This window comes from Rhinolophus sinicus, linkage group LG01, assembly GCF_036562045.2.
Source record: "Rhinolophus sinicus isolate RSC01 linkage group LG01, ASM3656204v1, whole genome shotgun sequence".
NCBI lineage: Eukaryota > Metazoa > Chordata > Mammalia > Chiroptera > Rhinolophidae > Rhinolophus > Rhinolophus sinicus.
In genome coordinates this window covers 125,523-143,418 of record NC_133751.1, presented here as the reverse complement: position 1 = coordinate 143,418, position 17,896 = coordinate 125,523, and the positions used below count along the sequence as shown (strand labels likewise).

Genomic DNA, 17,896 nt, shown 5'->3' with positions numbered 1-17,896 from the left:
CACACACATTACGGTGTGTCCTCATCCACCTTATTCACTGGGTCTGGTACCGTACGACTTCAGGCTCTTCACCAAAGGCAAAATGATTGAGGACATTGAGGCAGCCACGTGAACACAACGAAAGACACTCATGAAAGAGGACTTCCAGAACTGCTTCAGAAAGTGGCAAGAATGATGGGATAAGTGTGTTCGAAGCAAAGGGGCATATTCTGAGGGGCATTAATGGCAATGTGTTTTTTAATGTAATAAATTTTTTACATAAACATTCACTGTATTGTTTGATCACACCTCAAAGTGGCAATAAACTGTCAATTGCTTATCAATACATTTAGCAAGAAAGCCACAGAACCTGTATTAGGATCATAAAAATCTATTTGAAAGAAAAAAAAAGACCATAAAATAGAAGAAACCCCACTTCCCTAAATAGAAAAACTTAATATTATAAAACTGACATTTTCTACATTAACATATGACCATGAAGTATAGTCCAGTTTGAATTCCAGGGGCTGGTTTTCCCCCAACCAGGGACTGGAAATAATAACCCATTGGAAAGAGAAGAGTTCTGAGAGTAGCCCACACATTTTGAAAAAGAAAACTAGTGAGAAAGAACTGGCGTTCAACAGCAGGAGGGTCTGGGTACGTGGGTGGAAGGCCCCCTGCCCCAACCCCAGGAGAGGAAGGTCTAGCAGTAACTCGGGGGAGAACCTGGGGCGGGCACCAGAGCTGGGTGCTCTTTTTCTCCACCCGTTCTAACTGTGTTTGTGCTTATTAGATAAAATTCAGGCAGGTACTTGAGTAACCTTTGAGTGGGGCTTACAAGATTAGGGACCTGGAAGTTAGAAAGGAAAAGAAAAACAGGTGTGACCGGCTCCCTGGAAATGAAAACATTCAGAACACCCAAGCTGGAGGCGTGCACAGTGCAGGGTGGTGTCCCTAGCGGTCCAGGTCTCCTGAGGGTCTCTGAGTTGGGAAAAGGGAATAGAAATTCAAAGAACAGGAGTTACGGATGGGCAACCAACATTAAACTATGTTCAGCCCATGAGTAGATGTGGAAATGCAAATTGAAGTGAACCATTTTTCTCCTGTCAGATTGGCAAAATTCTAAAACTTTCTAGAACATCCAGTGCTGACAGGATGTGGGGAAGTGGCACTTTCGTACGTTGCTTGTGGGAGTGCGAATGGCTGTAACCCTTTTGGAAAGTTGTCTCTTGCGATCTGTTAAAATAAAAAATATACATACTGTTTTATCCAGTAACTTCACGTTGGGTTTTGTATCTTTGTTGAATAAATGAGGCTTTCTCAGAGAACCAGGTACCCTACTTGGAACATAGGTGTCAGGGTGTCCACATGCGTGTACGTGGGGACAGCACGCCTGTTCATAGCACAGCGTGTGAGGTTCTGTGCACCCCACCCACACAGAAGTCAAGTGTTTATCCAGTCACGAGGAGCTGAGGCTGAACGCAGTGCAGCTCAGTGTGGCTCTCGTGTGTGTGTGTGTAAATATGTGCCATGGGTGCTCAGACTCTGAAGAGCACATGTCGATGTCCAGAGGGGCTTCCTGTTTTCTGGTGCTGCGTACCTGACCACCCCAGAACGTGGTGCCAAAAACAACAGTGACAGCGCCCATTCTGTTCAGGCATCTGCCACTTGGCCAGGCTCGGGCTACCCTGCCCCATCCACAGAGCCAGCATCAGTGTCCTGGGGGCCTCAGTCACAGCCGTGGTGTCCATGCTGGGACACTCAGGGCTCCTCTGTCCTTTCCTGGGTCCTCTCAGTGTGCTGTCACAGAGCCAGGTGGGAGCTGTGTCACCTTTCATGACTGGCCTGGAAGTCACACAGCGTCACTCCTGCTTCACTGTCCGCCGGGCAGTCACTGACCAGGAGGTCTGAGGCAGGGTAGCCTGCCTCTTCCGGGGTGGTGAGGGCTGGAGACGCGCTGGGCTGGAGATGCTTTGATGATCCCACTGAAGCCCAGCTGGAGGCTTTGCTTTGTGCCGGTGTCACAGAGGAGGACTCCGCCCCAAGGTTGTTCCACGTGCCTGCGCACTTGTACCCCGTTCGTTCTCTCACCACACTGTCCCGAAGGCCTATGTGGCCGGGGCTGTGACATGAGTGCCGGGGGCCTGGCCACAGAGTGTGGACAGCTGTCCACATGTTGGGTGTGGGGACAGCAAGCCAGTGTGGCGGCCAAGCCCTTCTCCACTGTCACCGCTTTTACTCTGCCTCTCCTTTCACCACCAGTCCATTTCTCTGCCTGTGTGACATCCTTGAGATTGCTCATTGTGCGGTTTCCCACTGAGTTTGCTGACACCAGGGACAGTGCCAGGAAAGGTGACTCAGGCCATTTCAGACTGCAGAAAAACGTTGCTAAAGGGCCTCCCCTAGAGGGTCTGCCTGGCGGCCCCATGTGTGCTGCCAGGGGCTCAGGGACCACCACGTGAGGTCACCTCTCTTGCAGAGGCAGCGGCACTGTGGGGAGAGAGCTGGAGGTGGACATTCACACCTGCCTTGACCTTCAGATTCCGGGTCATTCTGGCTTGCGAGGGTCCGTGCATGGTGTGAGCGCTCACGTCATGGTTTTTGGTACAGTGTGCGCTGTTTAAAATGGGTTTTCCAGAATTGGAAAAGCAATGGTTTATACAGATGTTGCTATAAAATGTGTTGCAGGAGTGGATCCGCCCCTGCAAGCAGAGCCTCGGACCCCTGGGCCCTCGCAGAGCGTGGTCGCAGCGCCCAGGCAGCAGAGGCTGCGCCCCGCCAACTCCCGGGACGAGCGCTTCCGGTCAGGTAGGGACCGAAGCGCAACCCTCTGCTCAGACTCCAAGTCTTCGGTTCTTTTTTCCTTCCTCAAAATGCCTGCTGAAGAAATGATTTTCATTGCAATGGTCATTTACTACCTCATAGTGTTTTTAAGAAAAAGTTGAGCCTTCATACAGCACAGTGCGTGTTCGGGAGCCTGTGGAGTCAGGGCCACCCTTTTAGGGGATGCTCACAAAACTTCCCATCAGCACGATTTCTTTAGACCAGGGGTGTCCAAACTGTGGCCCGCGGGCCAACTGCGGCCCATAATCCATTGTTAATTGGCCCACAGCAAATTTCAAAGATATATTTAGTTTACTTAAATAAACCAGGTGAGGCAATACATACTTCACCTCTAGTGAGTGGCCCGGCTGTTTGTGTATTTTACCGCATATGGCCCTTGGTGAAAAACGTTGAAAAAAGTTTGGACACCCCTGCTGTAGACGCTTTGTCCATTTTCCTGCTTAGAGCTTTGGGGCTGCTGTTCATAGATTCTGTACATTATGGGGCAGCTGCATTACTGTGCTGTTCAGTGTGTTTTTCTGTTTCTAATTTTTGAGATTTCCTTCTAATTGGATTTCTGCTGCTTTGTCAGTGCTTTAATGAATTTTTAAATTTGTCTCTGATGTCTTATTTGAATTATCAGAACACCCATTGAAAAATCCATCTTTTCAAGTATAAATTACATGTCAGTAACTTTGGAGCATGCTCTTTCACCTGTTCAACATCTTCACCATTATATTTAAGCGTTTTGGTAGCCTTTTTTATAAAGAAAAACTTTCAACAGAGATATAGAAATGGCCAATTTGTTTTAAGAATATCTAAAAAGAACATTAAGACTTTAAATGTTATATCAACAAGGGAGTGCGAAAGTTTTGATCAGATAACTTTTTACCAATTTAATATCCATTAAAAAAACTTGTCACAATGGTAAGTTTCTTTTCTGGTAATAAGAACAATACATGTAATATAAAGTATGCCAAATTCAAGGACAGAAGTCAAACTCACCCAGACTCTGAATCCTGAGATAGCCATCCTCAGCATCTCACAGCGTCCCGTCTCCTTCAGCCCTGCCGGCGTGCACACGCACGTGCACGCACGGACATGGTCAGGTCGCGAGGACAGGGTCATGTCGGGACCACCACGCTCTCCCTCTGGTCTCCCTTTCTCCCTCCCCACCATCCAGTTCCACACAGCTCATATTAGCAAACTGTCTTCGCCCTTGTGAACTTGATTCTAGTTCTCATTCTTTATTTTCTGAATGCAAGACCTTTATGGTAAATGTGGTGTGCTAATATTTTCTCCCAGGCTTTGTCTTGTCTCTGCGTTCTCTTCAAATGGCTTTTTTTTTAAGATTTTATTGGGGAAGGGGAACAGGACTTTATTGGGGAACAGTGTGTACTTCCAGGCCTTTTTTCCAAGTCAAGTTGTTGTCCTTTCCATCTTAGTTGTGGAGGGTCCTGTTCAGCTTCAAGTTGTCCTTTCAGTCTTAGTTGTGGAGGGTGCCGTTCAGCTTCAAGTTGTTGTCCTTTCAGTCTTAGTTGTGGAGGGCGCAGCTCAGCTCCAGTTGCCGTTGTTAGTTGCAGGGGGCACAGCCCACCATCCGTTGCAGGAGTCTAACCGGCAACCTTGTGGTTGAGAGGATGCACTCCAACCAACTGAGCCATCCGGGAGCTCAGCTCAAGCTGCGGTGGTCAATCTTAGTTGCAGGGGGCGGAGCCCACCATCCCTTCCGGGACTCAAGGAGTTGAACCAGCAGCCTTGTGGTTGAGAGCCCACTGGCGCATGTGGGAATTGAACCGGCAGCCTTCGGAGTTAGGAGCACGGAGCTCCAACTGCCTGAGCCACCGGGCTGGCCCTCAAATGGCTTTTGAAGAACAGGAGTTTTTCATTTTAATGAAGTCCAATTCATCAGTTTTTTTATGGATAGTCCTTTTGTCCTTGTATCTAAGAAAGCTTTGTGTAACCCAAGGTCGCAAAGATTTTCACCTGTGTTTTCTTTTGGAAGCTTTATACTTTTAAGGTTTTACCTTTAGGTCTATCATCATCCTTTAGCATGAGTTCGAGGCATGGATCAAAGCTCACTTTCTGCGTGTGGACACACAGTTTGTGACACATACCCTGTCTTTGCTCATTTGTCGGAAAGCAGTCACCTACGCAGGTGGCCATTTCTGGACTGTCCTGCTCTGTTGATGTCTCGTCTATCTTTATGGCAATGTGTGCTCTCAGTGATTGTGGCTTAGTAATAATTGTTGAAATCAATAGTGTTAGTCCTCCAAGTTTGTTCCTTATTGTTCTCATGTGTGCACTGTGTCTTTCTGCCTCTGGCACTTGGAAGGTTTTTGTCTTTCTCACTGGTTTTGAGTGGTTTGGTTATGATGTGCCTTGCTGCACTGTCTTTGTTTCTTGTGCTTTGTTGAGCTCCTTGGATCTGTTGGTTTATACCACTATTGTGTTGATATTTAGTCCTGGGTTTTTAGTCCTGGGTTGTTTTGTCTGTACTTACATTTTTGTTTATTCTAAGACAGCCGTAAAGGTTAGAGTATGGCCCAGTCAGTGCTGTGTTTGTTGCAGGGGCTCTGAGATGTGTCTCTCTTCCAAACACCTTCCATGAGTGTTTTCAGTTGTATGTCTGGGAGAATTTTATTAGAGGGTGGCGTTTAAATGGTAATTTGGCTGGATATTAAAATTCTAGGTTTACCACTTTTTTCATCAATACTATGTTGCCTTCCTGCACCTGGGGTATGCTATTGAGTAATGCTGGTCTGTTTCTTGATCCTTAGAGATGATTTACTCTCTCTGGAAACTGTCTTGTTGCCTTTGATGTTTGTGGGTTTTATTTTAATACTTCTCGATGTGACTTTTTCATCTTTCTCAATTAGCACCCTATCAGCCATTTCACTATAAGGTTTTTAAATAGTTTAAAAACATCTTGTTGGAGAAAAGGTTTACATGTACAGAAGTGGAAGTAACAGTGTGCTTACCCACTGGGCCACCTGCCCAGCTCCCGGCGGCTCAGGCTTGGATCCGTTCATCTACACCCCATCTACTGCCTCCCTCCTTGGTGACTCTAAAGCCAATCTCAGTGATCCTGTTACTTCGTTTAGGTGTCATAATAGTCTTGCTCTTGGTATCTGAAAAGAGTGTATGTAAATATAAAAGATAATACCAGTATCACAAAATAATTAACAACAGTTTCTTAATATCAGATATCCAAATATTCATACGGCTTTTTAAAACGTTTGTTTGGGCCCGGGACCCAGAAAGATCTATACCTCACAAGTGGTTGCTATGTGTTGCCAGTTTTTCTTATTGTGGACTCCTTCCCTCCAGTCTGGCAGAGCCTGGGCTGCGTCTTCCAGCTCCTGGGCACTGGTCCCCAGCTCCTCAGCTCCCCAGGCTCTGTGAGGGTCAGGTCAGGGTTTCCAGTGGTTCATAAGATTTCTTCAGAGATGGCGTTGTGTTCTTCCATCTCTTTCTTTCTGGGGGCATTGGCAGCCAGTGGTTCTCAGTGCCTTGATCCATTAATTCATTAAAGTTGCAGAATGTTCCAGTGAAATTGATGGTGTCATCCTCCATCCAAAGGCTGGGACGCTTCTGTGCGAGAAGTCCACTCACGTTCTGTGTGGTACAGGAAAGCCCAGACAGACTCCGTGCTTTCCATTTATTTACTCCTTTCAGAATAACTTGTGGGGTCACTGGCTTCCTACCATGTCAGCCAATTAATTGTATGCCTCTTTTCCTTCCTTGCTGTTCTTTCATCTTGTTTTGCAGTATCGTTTGGTGTTCATGCATTCCAGCATTCGTCCTGGTTGATAGTCACAGTTTCCCTTCCTTCTTCACACCGGGTGCACAGCTGTGGGAGTTGCTGGGTCCTGTCCTTTTTGCTCTTGTGACAAGACGCTGCAGGCTCGGCTGTGCATTCCCTGCCCCTGCCCTGCTTCTGCCATTTCGGAGGGTCCTTCAGTGAGGGTTGCAGTTTAGACCAGAGTCGAGTGCCAGGGATTCTCATTGCTGTTGGGCCGGTCATTGTTTCTGGACATTTACAGCGGACAGATGTAAGACATACTATTTAAATACAGCATACCGTATGCACTCATGGATGTGATCCGCTGAGGTTCAGGACTGCAGAGCTTTCACTTCTTTTATCTTTTTTTTTTAATTTTTTATTGAGGAATATTGGGGAACACCGTGTTTTTCCAGGGCCCATCCGCTCCAAATCCAGTTGTTGTCCTTCAGTCTAGTTGTGGAGGGCGCAGCTCAGCTCCAAGTCCAGTCTCCGTTTTCAATCTTAGTTGCAGGGGATGCAACCCAGCATCCCATGAGGGAATTGAACCGGCAACCTTGTTGAGAGTTTGCGCTCTAACCAACGGAGCCATCGGCCACCCCTCCGGCAGCTCAGCGGCAGCTTGTTGTCTTCTATCTAATTGTGGAGGGCGCAGCTCACTGGCCCGTGTGGGGATCGAACCGGCATGTTGTTCAGAGCTCATGCTGTAATCAACTCAGCCATCCGGCCGCCCTGTACATTTTTTATCTTCATTGGTGTCTCCTCGAGTGTCTTGGTTTCCCAGGGAGAGTAGAATCAGACTGCCGTGCCACTCTTCACTTGCTCTATCCCACTCGACCTGCACATGCTGCAGTATGACAGTGCCCTTGCTGCCACCAACAGTGCCTGCACAGTGTTGGCCTCTTGTCCTTAGCAGGTTTCTCTAGAAGAAGAGGCCAAGCAGTCCGACCACAGTGTTTTAAGGTCATCTGGAGTAGTTTATGCCCAGTACCAAGACACACTCAGGTTCATTTGTTCATCTTATTTTCAGTTTGGGAGATTTCACTGTTATATACTTTTGACCTATAGCTGAAAATACTTACATGGCTCCAAAGTCAAATATACAAACAAAGTAGTGTTTAAAGAAATGTGGGACCACTGTGTAGGCAGAGGCTGAGCGTGTGTTTCCTTTACACCTGATGAAACTTAACGTGTCATGTCAAATGCGACGCCCAGAGGAGTGTCTCACTGCCGCTGTCCTTGCAGATGTTCACACGGAAGCCGTGCAAGCAGCTTTGGCCAAGTACAGAGAGAGGAAGGTGCCTCTGCCCTCGAAGAGACGCTCTGTTCTTGTGCCTTCGTCCACGGAAGCCTGCACCCCGCCAGGTAGGACAACCAGGGTGTCGGCTTGCCGGGTTTCCGCCTACCTCTGGTCCACCTCCTTCCCTGTGACCTGGAATATCCTCTGACTTGTGGGGAAGATTAGGAGATTGACAGTGTTTAGCGTGTGCAGTGTTCCTGCTCTGAAAATCTGTGCTGTGCACTCTGCCCTCAGCAGACGGGAACTGCTTTCTGTAGGACGTTTGTGTAGATTTGAGTTGTTTGTGTCCTTTAGTGAAGAGAAGACCCTAAAAGGGGCGCTTGGTGGAATGCTAGGGCTCCCTGCATTAAGGCATGTTAGTTCTCATCTTATTAGCTGTTATTTACTGTGTTGTTACTAGGCCCTAATTGGGCGAGGACGAGGCCATCTGGAGGGTTCTTTAGGTGGTTTTGTTATGGTTGCTGCCATCACCACCCAGTGTGAACTTCACTCTGGAGCTTCTCTTCAGCGGTGACGTTACATGCTTCCTACTAAACCACCCCACGTGGTGGCTTAATGGCCTCCTCTCGGGCACTTAAGTCATGAAACTGGGACTAAGAGCCAAACACACCAGATTCACAAGATAATTCAGTGCTTTGGGTATTGCTTCCTTGCTTAACAAAAAGTTTATACTGTTGAAACAAATCTTACCAATGGCTGTTAAATTTTTCTTCCTACTGAGAGTAACTATAGATGCTACCCAGTTTTTAAATAACCTTGAAATCACTGTGAAACCTGTAATGACATGCGGTCGTGTGACCTACGGAGCCTGGTTACAGTGAGCTCTGCTGACTGAAACAGCTTCAGCTCAGTCCTGCCCACCAGGAGGACACCACGGCACGTGGGGGTGAGCTCAGCCTTCCCTCTGCGTCACCATGTGTGGATGTGCTGTGGGCTCAGCCCTTGGGATCCCTGTAATATTTGGGACCCTGCCGAGGGATGTGCTGAGGCCGGTTAGCAGCTGGGCTGCCCTCACTCCCACTGTGTGGCACCCCGAGACAGAGTCGGGGAAGCCAGGTCACAAACCAGTTTCCTGGGCGGGGCCCCTTTGACCTTTCTGGAGGTCGGTACAGGCCACCTGGATTAAGGCGACCTTTGAGATGACCCCGGGCCACGTGTGGGCGCAGCTTGGGGGTGCACAGGGCAGGGCAGCACCGGTGCCAGTGTGGGGACCGCCCCCTCGGGGACCGCCCTGCATCACGCCTGTCGTGTTACTTTAACCACAGATACGTCGTCTGCCTCAGAAGATGAGGGCTCTTTACGGCGACCGGGGCAGCTCCCCTCCACTGCACTGCAGAGCCGTGCCAGCGCCGAATCCTGGCCTGAGCGGGCTATCCAGGGCTCGTCCTCCTCGTCATCTGCTTCTTCCACCTCGTCTCACGCGGGAGGGACACCAGCCGCCCACGCCCACCTAGGTCAGTGCCTGCTGCTGCGGCCTCTCCAGGACAGGTGCCTCTGTGTCCATCAGGACCCACCTTCTCATTTCATCTTGAAGAGGGCTGCTGGGTGGCACGAGTAGTTCTTGATGCTTCTGGGGTTTGGGTGTGGGCCTCTCCCGTGGACCCCGAGAAAGAAATGGTGTCTCTGGAGGCTGAAGCTGAACAGGTGACAGTGCAGGATGGACGGTCACTATGATGTGACTGCGGCTGTTCCCCGTGGTCCCCTAGCAGCAGCATCCCTGTCACCTCCACCTTTGCACTTTGTTGTGTGCACGGCTGTGGGTCCATTGTCACCCTGAGCCTGGGCTGTGTGCACGGCTGTGGGTCCATCACAGTCCCTGAGCCTGGGCTGTGTGCATGGCTGTGGGTCCATCATGGTCCCTGAGCCTGGGCTGTGTGCACGGCTGTGGGTCCATTGTCACCCTGAGCCTGGGCTGTGTGCACGGCTGTGGGTCCATCACAGTCCCTGAGCCTGGGCTGTGTGCATGGCTGTGGGTCCATCATAGTCCCTGAGCCTGGGCTGTGTACACGGCTGTGGGTCCATTGTCACCCTGAGCCTGGGCTGTGTGCACGGCTGTGGGTCCATCACAGTCCCTGAGCCTGGGCTGTGTGCATGGCTGTGGGTCCATCATAGTCCCTGAGCCTGGGCTGTGTACACGGCTGTGGGTCCATTGTCACCCTGAGCCTGGGCTGTGTGCACGGCTATGTGTCTATCATAGTCCCTGAGCCTGGGCTGTGTGCACGGCTGTGGGTTCATCATAGTCCCTGAGCCTGGGCTGTGTGCACGGCTGTGGGTACATTGTCACCCTGAGCCTGGGCTTTATGCACGGCTGTGGGTCCATTGTCACCCTGAGCCTGTGCTGTGTGCACGGATATGTGTCTATCACAGTCCCTGAGCCTGGGCTATGTGCACAGCTGTGGGTCCATTGTCACCCTGAGCCTGGGCTGTGTGCACGGCTATGTGTCTATCACAGTCCCTAAGCCTGGGCTGTGTGCACGGCTGTGGGTCCATTGCCACCCTGAGCCTGGGCTATGTGCACGGCTGTGGGTCCATCGTCTATCTCCATTACCAGCTGTCCTGAGGCCAGGCTGGGGCTGCAGCTGCGATCTGGCCTTTCTCTCTCCACACACCCGGGTAAATAGCCCCTCAACGTGAAGAGGGTGTCAGTCAAAGCCAAGTCATAAAGATGCATAATCTTTTCCAAATCATCCAATCCTGTGAATTACAGGAACCTCGGAAAGGAAAAGATCGCAAAGCTCTCATTGTCTGAAATCACATTTTTAAACACAAATTCTGGGGTAGTTAGCTGAGCATAGCTGGCAGGTGAAGCCCACAGATGCTCTTGCACGAGCACCTTAAAAGGGGTCCTCGGACTGTGTGTGGTTGTCACCAGTCTGCTCTGTAGACGTGGAGGGAGGACCGGAAGTTGGGTCGGCCACCAGGGCCCGAGGTCCCAGTGGGCCCTGTCCCTCCTCACTGTTAGGTGCGGTCCTCTAACACGAGCCAGCGTGCGCCCGTGACAGTGCGTGTCCTGTGGGGCCACAGCAAGCTGCAAACCCCTGAGCTTTCTTCTTAAACTGGAGGAACTCTATAAAAGGCATACTTTAAATTGCTAATTTAATCAACGTTAAGGGTTTTCAAGGGTTGTGAAAACTCTGTCATTAGAGTTAGATTTTTCCAAATACTGTTTTCTGCTAGGTAATCAATGAGTTTGTGTTTTGCTTTCATATAATTTCATCTTTCTATATATGAGGTCTGACAATTAACGTTTGCGAACTCACCCTAGAAAAAGTGCTACACACCTCATTGCTGAATATCACTACAGTCACCTTGGAAGTACTCCCCTTGGGAAGCTATGCACCAACACCAGTGCTCAGTCCACCATTCAAAGCAATGTTGGAACTCTTTTTCTGGAATGGTCATCAGAGCTGTTGACATTACCCTTGATGTCCTGAATGTCATCAAAATGTCTTCCTTTCAATATTTCCTTTGTCTTCATGTAAAGAAAGAAGTCACTGGGGGCTAGATCAGGTGAGTAGGGAGGGTGTTCCAATACAGTTATTTGTTTACTGGCTAAAAACTCCCTCACAGACCGTGCCCTGTGAGCTGGTGCATTGTCGTGATGAAAGAGCCATGAATTGTTGGCGAAAAGTTCAGGTCGTCTGTTTCAGCCTTTTCAGCACTTCCAAATAGGAAACTTGGTTAACTGTTTGTCCAGTTGGTACAAATTCATAATGAATAATCCCTCTGATGTCAAAAAAAAAAGGTTAGTAACATCTGTGCAACAAGTTCGTGAACTTAATTGTCAGACCTTGTATTTCAAAAAAATTCCTAGTTTGCATTCTGCCTTGGCTATGAAATGATAGATAAATGATCAGAATGTAAACATTTTCAATATTAGCATGTCTTCTGGATGGCAGAAGCACTTGTTAGAAGATTCCACCCATTACACATCGCCCGACAGGCTGACACCGGTCTCCCAGGTGGCCAAGTGTCTGTCCTCCGTGTTGTGGAGGACACAGCTTCTGGCAGTTGTGCAGACACGCTTGGCAGGTGCCTTCCCAAGCATAGACTCCCCTGTGATAAGGGTGCGGTAGCAGTTCACAGACGGATGTGCCACATGGTGGAGACTCAGCACAAACGCACGTTCTCACCGTGGCCGGAGTGACTGAACATTTCCGAGTCTGACCAGTCTGTCTCGCAGTGTGACATGAGTGGACTCTGCTCTAAGAGCGTTGCTGTCGTCTCCTAATAGTGAGGCCGGGAGGGTAGTTGTGTTGCTGTGGGTTTATTCTGCGAAGCCTCGAAGTTCTTTCTTCAGGACATCCAGCACAGTCTCTGGGGGGCTGGGACGCAGTTTATAGAAGCCTGGTTATTTTTTTTATAATATGACAAAAGTGGTCCCTAACACCTGATGTAAAATGTGTTTCCGCTTGTCAGGAGAGTTCGGAGTAAGACCCCCCCAGCCGTTGTGGAGGGTGGGTCCCCTCGCCCGGCTGTGCCGAGCGTGGTGGTTCTGGTCCAGACCCTCAGCGATGTGCACGGACGCACGCACGGCAGTCTACACGACATGTCTGGGGGCTGGGACTCCGCAGGGCTCCGAGCACCTGGTCAGCCAGAAAAACACATCGGGATCCCCCCGACCCCACACACTTACAGCTCAGCCAGTGAAACTTGAGCCGAGTGGTGTTGAAACTGTTAGTCTTTTGAATTAACCGCACTTGTGTTTTGGGTTTGTTTCTCAAATGCAGACCTGCGCTCGGCCCCTCCTGACGTCACCACAGGCCTCATACAGCATCGGCTTTGCGAGCGCCCACAGCCAGGCTCCATGAGAGGTGCCCCTCGGAGCAGTGGGAGCCTCCTGGACACGGCGGGTGGTGAGCATGCTTCTGTTTCCCCTCTGACGCCTCAGGGAACTGGCTGTCCTCCATGTTTGGACACCTTTTAGTGCACTGACTGTAGCCGGCCTGAGCCAGGCATTGGTCACAGTCACCCAGCTCACAGACACGGACCCGTGTGCACAGTGAGCATTAGTACAGAAAGCACCGTGTGCGGGAGTAACGGGAATGTCTGTGTGTCCAGTGGGGACAAGGAGAGTGGGCGGGAGACAGCCTGCCGATGTCAGCTGTGTGCCAACGAGGTGTGGCCCTGGGATTCTGCAGGAAAACCAGGAGCATGGCCAGTCGCTTATCTGAGCACAGTGTGGCCGAACGGAGCCTGTTTCGCGTGAGCACACGCCTGCTGGGCACACCCGCTGGCACAGCAGTCCCCACAGCTCCGTGTCAGCAGCCCACGAGATGGTCCAGCAGCACGCACGGTCCCTACATGCGGACAGGGTGCCGGCGCTGTTTTCATCGTGTCCCAGATAAGACCTCCTCCTTCTGAAACGGTTCCGGTGTCTTACCAGACTCACATGAAGCTTTCTTTCCCAAGCAGCAGATTTCAGTTGCAGGAAACTCCTGAGGATGTCAGAGCGAGGACTGAATGTGTGTTTTATTTCCTAAGCAGTAGGTGAAATTCTCTCCAAGTCTTTTAGCTCCTTTTCCAGATGCAAAAGGAACAGACTGAGGCAACAGGAAGTAGGTTTCCCATTGGTTAGATAGGTTTTTTCTTTGATTTACTACTCTTTATATTTAAAAAGAATTAATTGCTTAGTTGGGGTATAATTGACACGTACTGAATTGCACATACTTCAGTGTGTGAGTTTGTAAGTTTTAGGAGAGCGTCCGTCTGCAGTCAGACTGGGGACACGCGGCCTTTGCCAGCCCTGTGCCCATCAGGCCACCCACCTGCCCTATTTGGCATCCCCTCAGGCAAGCACCAATTTACCTCCTGACACTAGATGAGTTTGCTTTTTCCAGATTTTACATTGGTGGAACCCGACAGCTTTCGCTGTCTATTGTCTGGCTCTGCCCCCTGCAGAACCACTTTGAGCTTCACGTTCTTCCACGTGTCCGTGGTTCACTGCCTTTGCTGAGGAGCAGTGTTTCCCCCTGAGGGCGCCCAGCATTCTGCTTATCCACTTCCCTTCCGAGGCACAGGCGTGGGCTGTCATAGAGAAAGCTGTAGGACTGTTCGTGTGCAGGCCTCTGCCTGGGTGTGTGCTGTCATTTCCTCTGGGTCAATATCCAGGGGAAGAGTGGCTGGGTCGTGTAGTAGGTTTGTGTCTAACTCTTTAGGACCCTGCCAGGCTCATTTGCCGAAGGGTTGTGCCCTGCCTTCTCGCCATGGGTGATGCGATTCTAGTTCCTCCGCCTCCTCGCCAGCAATTGGCGCTGTTGCGCTTTAAAGCTGTACCCATCGCAGCAGGTGTGGAAGTGGCTCCACCCGGTTTCCCCTGCGTCTCCCTCTTGGCTGATGCTGCTGAGCACCTCCCTTCTCAGGTGCTAATTGGCTACCTGCTTGTCTTCTCAGGAGGGTCTGCTCAAATCTTCTGCGTCTTTTTTTAATGTGTTTGTTTTCTTATTAAGATTTGAGAGTTTGTTATATATTCTGGATACAAGTTCTTTACCATATTTGTAATTCATATTTTCTCTACATCTGGCTTGTGTTTTCATTCTCTTTGGTGTTTTCAGTGCCTTTCAAAGGGTAGAATTTTAAAATTTTGATGGTGTCCAGTTTACCAAATTTTCCTTTTACGGATCCTACTTTTGTGTCATATCTAAGATACATTTACCTTATTCAAGGTTGTAAGGGTTTTTTCCTAATTTTCCCCCCAGAATTTTATGGTTTTAGGTCTTGCATTTAGGTGTATGAGCCACTTCACTTAATTTTAACCTAAGTGCAAGGAAGGAACCAAGCTGCTGGTTGTTAGTATCATCGTATGTGGGTATCCAATTGTTCCAGCCTTGTTTGTTACAAAGACCGTTGTGTCCCCACCGAGTTTCTTAGGCATTTTCCATGACAATCAGTAGATAGTTTTGAGAGGAGTCTGCTTCTGGGTCTCTGTGCTGTCCCATTTCCTGTATTTGTCATGATTACTGTATTTTTATAATAAATCCTGAAATCGTGTAGTTTGTCTTCAACTCTGCTTTTCATTTTAAAATTTGCTCTGGCTATTCCAGCTCCTTTGCATTTTAATATGTATTTTTAAATCAGTTTGTTCATTTTTACCAAAATTCCTGCTGGATTTTGATTGGTATTTTATTGATTCTAGGTCAATTTGGAGAGAATTGGCATCTTAACAATATTGTTGTATACTTCAGTTGATAAATACCTGCTATCTCTCCATATTTTTAGCACTTACAAAAAAATTTTTAGCACTGTTTCATAGCTTTCAGTGCAAAGGTTTTGCACATATTTTGTTAAACATATGCCAAACTATGTTATTTTTTTGGTGCTGTTATAAATGGTATTTGTTTTTTCCCCCAATTGTTGCTAGTGTGTAGAAATACAGTTGATTTTTTTTATATTGACCTTATACCAGTTCTGACAGCTTTTTTTGGTGGATTCCTTAATATTTTTTCCACAGGCATGCATGATCATATTGTCTATGAATACAGCTCTACTTTTATTTCCAAATCATTTGCCTGTAGGAATGTGTATTTTTCTGATTTTACTGCAGTACCTGTGCCTTCCAGAAGTGTCAGTTGGATGTGTTGAGAACAGACATAACTTTTCCTTGTTTCCAGTTGTTGGGGGAAAGCATCCACTCTTCCGTTTTGTAATTGTGATGTCAGCTGTGGGTTTTTCATAGACACTCCTGATCAGGTTGAGGAAGTTCCCTTTTTTCCCCAATTTCCTGAAAATTCTATCATGATTGTTGTTGAATAATTTTTTTGACCTATTTAGCTCGTCATCTGGTTTCTCTCCTGTGGTTTGTTAATATAGCCCAGGTGTGGTAGCTGTACCCTTTGGTTTGTGTGCGAGCGCTCTGTGATGTGCACACAATGACAAAATCCCCGACAACACATTTCTCAGAGCAGACCGCGTGGTTCAGTGATGCGGGCTGTAGTTCTGATATTCGCAAGTTCGTTAATGTTCTGCATATCCAAAACTTAAAGGTGGGAATAGGTTAAAGAACCCTAAAACTGAAATCAAGCAGAAATAAACAAAGTCGACTGTATTTCCAAGAGACATGTAGGCACACTCAAGGGGTGGTGGGGGGAGAGCTAATACAGGTAAGTTATGGGCGTGGTGTTTGGCAGTACAGCCTCAGCCTTGGCCGAGGGTGAGTGGGAAGCACAGCAAGCCACCCCGGACTCTTGTTAATGGGCTGGTGTTGTAGGCGGTGGGTGAAGCACATTGGAAATCACTACGTACACGTGTTGAGCAGAGGTGTTGATGTTGGGGGGTGGGTCTCACTGTGGAAGAGGGATATGCAGGTGTGACGGGGAAAGACAGCCGAGGACTGGATGGGCAAGATTGGGGTCGGAGGGGCCGGCGTGGCCTCCCGGTCTCTAAGATGCAAATGTGACCTGTCTGTGCACACATGTGAGTTGTCCGTGTAGGTGTGCGTGTGTATCCAGGAACACAGAGTGTACACAGTGTACTTTTTTACTCTGTCAGTTGGAAGAAGCAAGGACACTGCAGTAGCAGTGAGCACCTGGTGACCACGTCTTGGTCTTTGCTCCCTGTCCACAGAGGGGGACAGAACTGCTGGGGGAAATGTGAGCTCAGCGCAGGGCAGGGGAGTGTGTCTTAGGACAGAACGTAAGGCAGTGCCTAAAAATGGTGGGGCACACCACAAATGAAGTTGCACAGGTCCCGCTGGCTGAATTGGGAGTTTGTGCATCAAATAGTTAAGAACCATCATGATTTATAACCATTGGGAAAAGAGCCATCCCTGAGCCCTTCCTGATAGATGGGTGGGTGGGTGGGTGGGTGGAAGGAAGGATGGATGGATGGATGATGGATGGACAGATGGACAGACAGATACTTGACAGATGCTTAGGATGCCAAGTGCCGACTGCTCCACGTGAATGGAATGCTAAGGCTGGAAAATAACTTTGCCACCATTACAGTAAAAATGGGTGTGGCAGGAATGATTCGTGGCTGTTCAGTGCAGGGAGAAAGTTCCCTGAGGTCAAGGTGTGCACGTGCTCTTGAAGTGTCTCCTCGCACACTGGTTAGGAGTTCACAGGAAACAACAGTGGTGATGTAACGGAGAGGCCAGATGCGCTTTGGGTGATGAAACCAGTGTTCTCACAAGGCAGGTGGCCGTCCCATGGTTCTGGATATGATTTTCAGGTAGCATTTCAGCCAGGAAGGCAGCACCTGAATTGAATTGTGAGAAAACCTTGTAAAACTCAACTTGTGGTATGTTCTGCTTAAGAAAAAGAAAAAACTGTATTCTTTCAAAATGTCAGTCATAAAGGACAAAGAAATGTTACAGATTAAAGGAGACTAAAGGGATGTGACGAGTTAATACAGTTCTTGATTCTAGCCTGGCTCCCGAGTGGAGGAAAGCCTTACGGTGTCAGCTGCCACCTGGCAGCCGGACGGTGGTGTGCCCGGGGTTCGGGCCTCGCTTACTCCTGCTGCACGGCAGTGCTCCCGGCGGTGCTCTCGTCCGTCGTCCTCAGAGCGCTCATCACCGCGTCACGTGTCCTTATTTATATGCAGGGGTTCGCATTTTTCTTGTTTTCATCCAGCAGGTGATGAGCTGTTTGAAGGCGACTCTTACTTACCTGTGCTTTTGCTGACGTTTCTTCTCCTAGAACAGCTTTTCTTAGTAATCATTGAGGACACCACAGAGCTTTTAGTTTATGTGGACTGTCTCTTCATATCTGCCATATTAGAAATTAGAACTAAAGACTTTTTAAAATATGTATTAATTAACTTAAAAGTAACAGGAATATCCTCATACATGAATGTAGATAGCACACATTGTGAAAAGAATTATAAACTGAAAATTCAGGGGGAAGAATGGGCTTGTTTTCTGTTGTTGCCAGTCTGTGTCATCGCTGGTGTGATAGCAGCAGCTGGGTCCTGTGTGTCGGCCCCCTTCAATCTGTGAAGACACCACATTCGGTGGCCTCTGGAAAAGTACAGTGTGCGCTCATGGGAGGAGGAGAGTGAAAAAGGCGGAT

General features: G+C 48.7%; 1 protein-coding gene across 7 annotated transcripts in view; it reads left to right on the top strand.

The window, feature by feature from the left end:
- DIP2A (disco interacting protein 2 homolog A) overlaps positions 1–17,896 on the top strand; it is an 89,164-nt gene that overhangs the window by 21,647 nt on the left and 49,621 nt on the right. For all 7 annotated transcript variants that reach the window (XR_012492057.1, XM_074319528.1, XM_074319562.1 and 4 more), the window contains exons 3-6: positions 2,668–2,787; positions 7,832–7,951; positions 9,152–9,340; positions 12,617–12,742. Coding sequence is in view for 6 of the 7 variants with exons in the window: in XM_074319528.1 (XP_074175629.1) it covers positions 2,668–2,787; positions 7,832–7,951; positions 9,152–9,340; positions 12,617–12,742 (555 nt within the window). In the remaining variant the exon portion in view is untranslated. The remainder of the gene's footprint in view (positions 1–2,667; positions 2,788–7,831; positions 7,952–9,151; positions 9,341–12,616; positions 12,743–17,896) is intronic.